This window comes from Epinephelus lanceolatus, chromosome 5, assembly GCF_041903045.1.
Source record: "Epinephelus lanceolatus isolate andai-2023 chromosome 5, ASM4190304v1, whole genome shotgun sequence".
Classification (NCBI taxonomy): domain Eukaryota; kingdom Metazoa; phylum Chordata; class Actinopteri; order Perciformes; family Serranidae; genus Epinephelus; species Epinephelus lanceolatus.
The window spans coordinates 17,286,743-17,297,392 of NC_135738.1; the positions used below are offsets into that span (position 1 = coordinate 17,286,743).

The 10,650-nt window shown below is 41.1% G+C and overlaps 1 protein-coding gene across 1 annotated transcript; it reads right to left on the reverse strand.

The window, feature by feature from the left end:
• Positions 1-4,031: 4,031 nt before the first annotated feature.
• LOC117262566 (parapinopsin) lies at positions 4,032-9,618 on the reverse strand. Its single transcript, XM_033635572.2, has 4 exons — positions 9,267-9,618; positions 6,089-6,417; positions 5,693-5,938; positions 4,032-5,614 (listed from the first exon to the last, which is right to left on the reverse strand). The coding sequence occupies exons 1-4, from the start codon at positions 9,616-9,618 to the stop codon at positions 5,459-5,461; spliced, it is 1,083 nt and encodes a 360-aa protein (XP_033491463.1). The 3' UTR covers positions 4,032-5,458.
• Positions 9,619-10,650: the final 1,032 nt, after the last annotated feature.

Below are 10,650 nucleotides of genomic sequence, written 5' to 3' on the forward strand. Positions count from 1 at the left end.
CTCCAGGTTCAAACAGTCAACATGTTTAGTTCTGCATCTTCATTCTCTCTATGCCGCCCAAATATACAGTAAGGCTGCTCTGCTGGGTGGCAAGTGGTTCTCCACTGAGTGAATAATATTAATGGGTGAACCTGTAGCTTGGACAAGTATCCGCCCTTTTCATTATCACTCCACTGCAGCAGCAGGTCACCTGGGAGTCCTCACTGTTCACATTCATTAAAGACTGTGCTGTGTATTCATAGCATAGACAACTGGAGAAAAAAAAGGGTGGCTGTTAATTGAAAAGAAGTTACGTCACTACTGTCTCAATCCTGATATACAACTTTAAAAAAGACAACCAGGGGCTCAAAGCTGAAATGCAATAATGATAATTGTATGGTGGTGTGATGCATAAGATATCCATATGTGTGTTTGCAGTGAACAGCTGTCCATTTCATTTTACAAAGTAGCTCACAAAGGTTAAAAATCTTTGCATTGAACATGCCAGATGGATGACTTGGGAGTTCTTGAATTGGCTCAGGACATAAAGGGAGCCATGCTGCTGGATTATAACATGACATTGTGTAATCCTGTTTGAAGATAAAGTGTGAAATGCTCTTTGCTTCAAATGTGCAAGCTTATGGACTACGCCAAATCTGGGATTAGATCAACACAATACATTTTCCTCCTGACCAGCCTACGCATTAGACTGATCAACTGTCTGTGGAAATCACGTTGATAAAAACTGGAAGAGAAGCTGAGGTGAAACATGAAGCCATTCATCAAAAGTCTTGGCGCCAAACAAGTAACTGTAAATATTTTAGGACGCCATAAACTAAGACAACATCATGAGCAACTTGCCAAAATATAAATGACAAGACAAGAAAGTAGCTCCTAATGAAAAAAAGCTTTATTTAGAATCAGACTCCCATTTTTAGTATTTACATCAAGTGTGCCAAACAAGTGGGAGGGAACAGGACAAAGATAAGCAGCCAAACAGAACACCAACAAACTGTCAAAAAAAGGTATAACATACACTCACAGGCCACTTTATTAGGTACACCTGTTCAACTGCTCATGAATGCAAATAGCTAATCAGCTAATGACATGGCAGCAACTCGGTACATTTAGGCATGTAGACATGGTCAAGACGACCTGCTGGAGTACAAACCGAGCATCAGAATGGGGAAGAAAGGGGATTTAGGTGACTTTAAATGTGGCATGGTTGTTGGTGCCAGGTCTGAGTATTTCAGAAACTGCTCATCTACTGGGATCTTCACACACAACCATCTCTAGGGTTTACAGAGGATGGTCCCAAAAAGAGGAAATATCCAGTGGGCGGCAGTTCTCTGGGTGAAAATGCCTTGTTGATGCCAGAGGTCAGAGGAGAATGGCCAGACTGGTTCAAGATGATAGAAAGACAACAGGTGGTTACAACCAAGGTCTGCAGCAGACCATCTCTGAACCAACAACACGTCTAACCTTGAAGCAGATGGGCTACAGCAGCAGAAGACCACACCAGGTGCCACTCCTGTCAGCTAACAACAGGAAACTGAGGCTACAGTTCACACAGGCTCACCAAAACTGGACAATAGAAGATTGGAAAAACGTTGTCTGGTCTGATGAGTCTGGATTTCTGCTGTGACATTCAGATGGTAGGGTCAGAATTTGGTGTAAACAACATGAAAGCATGGATCCATCCTGCCTTGTATCAACAGTTCAGGCTGCTGCTGGTGGTGTAATGGTGTGGGGGAGATTTTCTTGGCACACTTTAGGCCCCTTAGTACCAACTGAGCATGGTTTAAACACCACAGCCTACCTGAGTATTGTTGCTGACCGTGTCCATCCCTTTATGACCACAGTGTACCCATCTTCTGATGGCTACTTCCAGCAGGATAACGCACCATGTCACAAAGCTCAAATCATCTCAAACTGGTTTCTTGAACATGACAATGAGTTCACTGCACTCCAATGGCCTCCACAGTCACCAGATCTCAATCCAATAGAGCACCTTTGGGATGTGGTGGAACGAGAGATTCACATCATGGATGTGCCGCTGACAAATCTGCAGCAACTGTGTGATGGTATCATGTCAATATGGACCAAAATCTCTGTGGAATGTTTCCAGCACCTTGTTGAATCTATGACACCAAGAATTACGGCAGTTCTGAAGGCAAAAGGGGTCCAACCTGGTACTAGCAAGGTGTACCTAATAAAGTGGCCGGGGAGTGTATTGAAAACATTACAATGAAGAACCCAGCGCTAAACTGGTGCATGTACAGTAACAGAAATCACTTACAGTGCATTCAGGGAGTGCTCAGACCTCTCATATTTTGTCATGTTGCAGCCTTCTGCTAAAATTGTTCCAATGGATGAAATAACTCATTATTCTACACTCAGTACTCCTTTGAGACAAAGCCAAAAAAAGATTTTTAGACTACGCAGTTTATTAAAAAAGAAAAACCTTAGATATCACACTGACATAAGGATGACTTTTTGATATGACACTTAAAATTCAGCTCAGGTGCCTCCCATTTCTCTTGATCATCTGTGAGATGTCTCTACACCTTTATTGGACGCCACCTGTGGTAAATTCAACAGCTGACGTGTATCAGAGCAAAAAAACAAGCAATGAGGAGGAAGGAGCTGCCTGCAGAGCTCAGAGACAAGATAGTGTGGTAGAGAGATATTTAGGAGCGGCTACAAATACATTTCTGCTGCTTTGAAGTTCCCATGAGCACATTTAATTCTTTAATGGAGGAAGTTTTGGAACAACCACGATTCCTCCTACCTCTGACTGCCCAGTCAAAATGAGCAATTGGAGGAGAAGGGCCTTGTTAAGAGAGGTGACCAAGAGCTTGATGGTCACTCTGGCTGAGCTCCAGGGATCCTGTGTGGAGATGAGAGAAACTATCACTGCAACACTCCTCTGATCTGGGCTTTATGGCAGAGTGACCGGAGAGAAGTTTCTCTGCAGTAAAAAGCACATGACAGGCTGCCTGGAGTTTGCACCAAAAAAAGGGACCAAAAAGACTTCCAGACTGAGAAAACAACATGTTGGCTGTTTGGAATTAATTCTAAGCATCATTTCTGGAGCAAAGCAGACAAATGAGACATGTTTGTGTCTGAATTTGGGAAAAAATAAGTATAGATTGGACATTATTTGAAATATTTATTGTGAAAAGTTACTGAATTGAAACATGACTTAACAATTATAATGAAAACACAGCTCCCAGAAACAATATATGAACCAAAAATAAATTAAATAAAGAAAATCAATGAATATCCCCTTAGAACAAAACAACTTTGAAGTGCGTATTAAATCCTCACCAAAAAATGACTAATCCTTTTTTCTATCACAACTCAATAGATAAAAGTTTCTTTAATTGTGTCTTTTTCTTCATCTTTATTCAGTGATGCGTATCAGTCTTTTCAATCATCAATCTTCATTTCTGGTGACTCAGCGTGAGCTCAGGCGTGTGCGATGTAAGACACAACGTCCTGGCTTTGACTCAGGCTCAGAGACTTTGTCATCATGTCATCTTTTTCTGAACTGTCTTCTGACAAATAAATAAACAAAATACAAATAAGAGAGTGACAGATCACAGAACAGGCCAGCCAAGCAAAATGAAAGTCTTTTACTGCCTGACTGACTTCCCATTCTTACAACAGCACGAGGTGGGATGTGCAACAGGCTCGCTTATAACAAGTGCACCCGAATTTTCCATGTTTTTCATTTTATAGGTTTTGCAGTTATAACCTACTCATTATTTTAATTTTTTTAAGCACAATCTGAGAGAGAGAGAGAGTTGCTTTTGCAGCTTCCCTGCAACTTATAAATAAATGCACTGAGTAAATCCTCTATCCACACAGGTGCTTATGAGTGAACTTATGCCTGCACACACTGCAGCAATCTAATATTCTGTGTTTTGTGCAGCAGACCTCTGGGAAGTGTGAGCGGTGGCAAAAGGCAGGACTTATGGATTATTTGGCTTGGCTGTCAGTGCTGATGATATGACGCAGCCAGCTCTTGTTGACACTGATTTCATTTATTTACATAAAAATATTACATGGGGAGTATGTGTACACCTTACATAAAATCGGAGTATGTGTCTCCAGAGGAAAAGGCCTTGCAATAAACAAAGGGCTGCACAGTCTACTATACATGAATAAATATTTAATGCTCCACAGAATGCATTACTGAAAACTCCCAAAGTATTAAATATCTATCTGACTTTCAGAACAGAGGATGTTTCTTTTCACACTAACTGAAAACAAGTCAAGTGCATTTTATTTAAGAATAAAATCAAGGGTCAAAGTTTATCTGCAGTTCAGCCAAGTCTCGTTAAAAATGCATACAAATGAAAACTATATATCTCACAAGACAACCATTTAATAAAGTATTCCACTGCTGGAAAGATGGTGCTTTCATGTAAATACTTCTATGTAATAGAAAGATGCAAATACTTTTAAAATTGTTGCTGTAGGACCAGAGAAAAAGGGCTGCGACATTCGCTTTTGCTCAAGAGGTAGAAAACCTACCACTCCCAGAATGCAGTTTTCCACACCTGACCAATAAACGCTTTGGCCATTTGTCCAATACGGAAACAAAATGGCGGCCGGCTAACAAAGAACGATCTCGGGCTACAGTTAAATGGTAAGTTAAAATATGTTTCTAAAACGTTTTAGGCGAGAAATAGGCAACGTAGTGAGAGAATCTTGGTTTATATTTGATCAGCGCTGCTTAGTTTTATTGTTTAATCTAATTTTTGTCTGTACAGTACAGAAAAACATCATGGTGTCCACTTCTTGTTCACAAATTGTTGTAATACAGTCAAACACCGCGCTATGAAAACAGTTTCAGGCAAAAAATATAATACAGCAAATCTTGATTTTAACTTGATAAGAACTGAGCAGGGAGATGTGAGAGCTGGTAAAATGGAGGAAAATTTACCTCAGTTCATTTACACGTAATACCCTGCTGTCCTTTTCAGAGCTCATTTCTTTTTGGCTATTTTTCCACATGCATACAGTGCACATCTGCAAACAGCAGTATGAAAAAAAGTAACAGTTTATTGATCTAAACAAATCACAGAAATAAAACCATCTAACTGAATACTCTTATTTTTCTAGACAGATTGGATGGACAGTAACTACAGAAACACACTGTAATAATAATAATGCAATTCAATATAATGCCCAAACAAACTAGTGTCAGATGAATCAATTCATCTCTGAGAAAGTTAACAAAAGAAGCACATTTTCAGGGAGAGTGGATTGTATCGTATCACTGTGTTTCATGAGTTTTTTTGTCCACCTCCTCCATGTCAGCCATCAGTCTCTGAGCCAATTCTGTTCCCACTGGGCTACACATATCTCTCTGAGAGACATGGGCCTGTATATGTGCAGGTCTGCGTCCTTGACGAGGCACCAATAAACATTGACAACCATGACAGCTCCTTGTTTTCACTGGCAGGAGTCACAGAGGCAACACCTTGCTGTGAGAGTTGACGTTTCTGCTGAAGGAAGTCAGCCTGCTCCTCTTGTTCAAGGAGCGCATGTTGATGCTGACAGCGGTGGGCGCGCGGGGGATGTAGCGGCCACAAGACAGCACCTCCAGAGCGGCGTCACGGAACTGTTGGACATAAAAAAACATTCAGGAAATATATGGGCATCAATTTTATGTGTAGTTGCGTCTGTTTTTCTTGCTCACCTGCTTGTTCGAAAGGAAGTAGATGATGGGGTTATAGACAGGGCTGGTCTTGGCAAAGTACATGGGCATAGTGGCAACCAGTGGAGGGATGTAGAGCTCAGGATCCACGACTACCACCACTGACAACGCCGTGTAGGGCAGCCAGCATACAAAGAAAGTTATGATCATGGCCAGGACCATGTTGATGGCATGATCATTCTCCTTCTGACTGGAACACCCACCCTGGAGCTCCACACTCTTGTTCAGCTATGAGTATAAAGGAAATTTGACACCCATTAAAAGCCGCTTGTTTAGTCAGTAGGTGGTAAATTGCAAACAGATGAGGCTGGGGGATATGAATTTTAAATCTAATTGTGTAAAAGTGTAATAAATATTCAGGAGCCATCACGAGCCCACCTTCTTCATGGATTTGAGCACTCTGCAGTAGCAGTAGATGATGACTATAACAGGGATGATGAAGCAGAGGATCGTGTAGAGGATGAGGTAGCTGTAGTTGCTCCACGATCTCTCCTCCCAGGCCAGAGAGCAGGAGGTCTGGATCCCCTCAGGTCCGTAGGAGCTCCAGCCAAATAATGGTGCCACCGCCCAAAACAAGCAGTAGATGTAGACAAATAGCAGCCCGATGATGCTCCTCCGCATGCTCAGCTTCAGACCAGCTCTGGGTTTACACACCACATTGTAACGCTCATAGGCGAGCAGGGTCAGAGTGCAGAGAGACACCAGACCTAGAAGAGAAATAAATTCATTAAAAAAAAAAGGTGCACTTTAGGGCTGCACGATTAATCATAATAAAATCGTGATCTCGATTCATATGCATATGCGATCTAATTTTTCAATGACAGCGATTCTGCCAGCCCCGCCCGTGCCGGGAGTCGGGACATCATCTGCATGAAAACAAGCCTTCCCAACAATGCAACGTTATACCACGTGATGCAGAGCGACAGCCAGCTGGCAGTTTGGAAAGCAACGAGAGCAGGAAAGAGCCGACAAAGTGAGGAGGACCCCTTAAAAGTTAACGTACTGACACTCCTCAGAGTAAATAGACCGAGCAACATTTATCAGATTTATCTGAAGAAAAAAACAAATAGTAATGCAAATAATTATACCAGAATGCACAGTACCAGTACAAACAACTCACAGTTAATTATACCAATATGCACAGTATCAGTACAAACAACAGTAGACACGTAAGGGATAATGTATAGTGAGCCGGTGACTGTTGAAAAATAACTCCCGACAGGGGAATGCAACCCTGACACACGACAGAGTTATTTTTCAACAGTCACTGGCTCACTATACATTATCCCGCTTAGAACATGGCTTACTACTAAAAGATTCAAATGTTACAACTGGCATCAATATCATTAAACTGCTGGCAGAGTGTATTGACAGAGGAGAGGTGTTCACCAGACAAATGGGAGCGGAGGAGAGGATTTTACTCCACTTCTCCCAGTCAGAGATGCTGGGTGCCCAGTAGCTGCAGCGGTGGCGGCGGGGGGGTGAGGGGTAATCACTGTCCGAGGGCTGCCATAGAATGGCAACAAGGATGTCAGCCAACCAACACTCGCTACCCGGTCCCTGGTTGCGGTGATTTGAGATGCTGGCCAGCTAGGAATGAACTAGCAGCCAGTACAGTGCAGTCCTCTCTTGGCTAGCTAACATTTAGCCGTGTTACTTACTGATCCATTAGAAAGAAAGCTAGCTGGACATTGGTGTTGAAGCCTCTTTAGTCACGGAGCTCCCTCCATCTCTTGAACGCCTGACTGAGGTTTACTCTTGTTTTTCGTCTTCTTTTATCACTTTTCATCACTTTTTGTGCATCCTCGCCTCCTCAGACAGAGGAGCTCCTTTTCTTTTGGGAGGCCGTTTTTCACTTATCTCCAAACTTTGTCCGTCTGCCATTGTGCTCCTGATTCAACTATCTCATGCCCCGGCCAGTTCCTCATAAGGACCAGCTCCAGTCCCTGATTGGCTGACCGACCAGTTTGGCAATACATGACGCATTTCCTGCCGTAAAGCAGATTTTTTCAGCGAAAATTCGTCCCCGGTGGCATAAGCTTATTGCAAAGATTGAAAAGCCATTAAGTAACCTATGTAAACACTGATAGTCTGATTTTACTGTGTATACTACCCTGTGCAAACCACATTATTTTCATAATGATATATATAGGCAAAAATTCTGTCTGTTGCTTCTTTAAATGAAGGAAGAGGATTTTTTTTAAAGGCAAATTAAATATTGGGGATTTATGTAAAAATATACATAGAGACATATAAATAATTATATAATTAAAGATATGTAGGCAATGTTAGGTGAATACTCCTGTCAAAAGCATGGTGTTGAAATGTTTAATTTTGATCTTCCTTAGTCCATTTAGACTTTATTTTATCATAACAATAACAATGAATATTATGAATTGTTTACATTTTAATTTAATTTTAATAACATTTATCACACAGCATTTTGTGGAAAAGTCAAATGTTCAGTTTACAGTTTTAATAAACTCAGTACTGTTTTTCAACACATACATTGTTTTGTCTTCATTCAATGTAATTAGCACATATTGTTATTACGCCATTGGTTTTGGCCTTGGTGCCCCACATTTTGGCCGTGATGCCCCGATAAATTTGTATTTATCAAAGGCCAAAGTGGCCTTGCCCTAAAAATGACTTAATTCCAGGCCTGGAATACCTACCTCAGAAAAATGTTGTTCAACATTGATATTATTGTTAAAATTGTTCAAAGCTGTAAGAGAAGACAAGAGACTAAAGTTTATTGTTTTTACGGTCAGTGTCAGGCTGTCAGCTGTTGCATTTAAGCTAAAAACAGGAGTGTTCCCTCTCTGCTGACCAGAGTTTATGTGCCTTGTGTCTCTTGTATCAGGCACAATCATAGGTTTTGTTATTTAATGATATTTTTTTTTATTATTTATTTATAATTTTTGTTACTTTTCCTTTTGTATCAGGAAATAAGCACAATAAATCTTTATGTTGAAAAAAAAAACAAAAAAAAACATGAGAGAATCATGATCTCAATTGTAAGCCAAAAAATCGTGATTCTCATTTTTTCCAGAATCGTGCAGCCCTAGTGCACTTACTTAATTTTTATGGAGATTTTAACTACATCTAAGGGTCTTTCTCAGGATATGAAATTTGCTCAGTTGTTACACCTCCAATAACTCCACAAACACCACTGAGAGAGCCTTGAGATGCTGTTTGAAGCTCTGGGAAAAGCTAGTAAAAAACAACCTTGAATTAAAGTTTGTTCTCAAAGTTATGCATGAACTTCAAGTCACAATAACATGTTTTTTAAAAAAAAGGAACATGACATTTGCAGGATCTGACAACAGAAGAAAAACATTTTCAAAAGACATCAAACAGAAGCACACAACATGAATATGTTTGTAAAGCCACAAAACATTCAGACATTCAGTGAAGTGAAACAGTAGTATCGATGTTTTAGCCTTACAATTGCATTTTATTGTGTTTTTACAGTGACAGACCTCCAGGCACAGAGAAAACAAAATTGCTCCCCAAAAAGTCTATAAACACAAACTGCTCTCACCACACCACTTACCAAAATAATTGACTGCAAATCCTTGAAACACGCAGGCAATGTGGCCAATAAAGAAAGAGCCTTGCTGGTTAGTGATAGTGACGATCAGTGAGCCGCACAGGCCTATCATGAGGTCGGACACCGCAAGGCTGAGGATGAAAATGGTCATTGGCTGGAGAAGAGACGGATTCCTCAGCATCACGGTGATGACGAGACTATTGTTAAAAACCGTTAACACCGTGTTGATGAACATGAGGAAAGAAATTATGCTGTAGCCCAAACGGGGGAAGATGGTGGGTGTAGCAGTCACCACCTCGGCGTGAATGGATGGAGGAAGTGAGCCGTAGCTCCACTGCGTGCTGTTGCTGTCCATGGTGCCTAAATGAAGTATGTGAAGCAACTGTGAGGCCAGAGACTGAACCCTTGGACACTCAGCTCAGCTCAGGACACAGCATCACAGATCTTATCTTTTCTTATCCCTGTTACACCACTCGGCTCAGATTGTGCACCTGCCTGCCAGGGAAAGCCCGAGATGCAATATGGGAAATTGGTCTGTAACATGATTTGAATGGATTATCCCAACAAACCCATGGCTTTAATGGTAATTGGAAAGTTGAGGGATATTAAAGAGGGATGAATTAGTCCTGAAAATGAAAAGAGCAGTGTGTGGGATTTAGTGACAACTAGCAGGGAGCATCGCTGATTGCAACCAGCTGCAACTTCTCCTGTGTGCCATCATGAACTCCTGGTTAGGTCAGCCGGGTGATGTAGTCCCTCCAGCGTGTCCTGGGGCGCCCCGAGGTCTCCTCCCTTCAGACTTATTTTGTCCTAAGCTTATTTTGTCCAACTTAATGAAGTTGTACAGAATCCCTGAGAAAGTTTCTTTAGTTGAGTAAAAATGTTAAGGCATTTATCACATTAAAAACCTTTACAGTGGTAAAATACTACAGTATCCATGATAACCATTTTTTTTTACTTGCGCTCAAGCTTGTGATACTTTAAGTCTTTTGTGCAATGGTTTAACTACCTTTATGGGATTCCTTAAGGCTATAGGACCAAGATAACGGGAAAACCTTAAATACTTAAGTGAACATTTTAAGGAAACCTGAAGGAGAAGATGTGTTTTGTGCAGCTGTTTTTATTCTAAGAAACCCTTAACATGGACTTCAAGGAAAATCTTAACTTAAGGTGTTTTGTGCAACCAGCCCCAGACATTCAGGAGGGGAAATTATCCACAGAGATCTCCTCATCTCAACAATAAACGGACCTATTGATTTAAACCAGTTTATATACTGAGTAGTTTCATGTTAAAAATTTGTTTTTTTTCTGACACTGTGTGGCTCGTAGCGTAGTGGCTGCTAACAATGGTTGCCGACATGAAAATACAAACAGCCCTTTCTCGAGC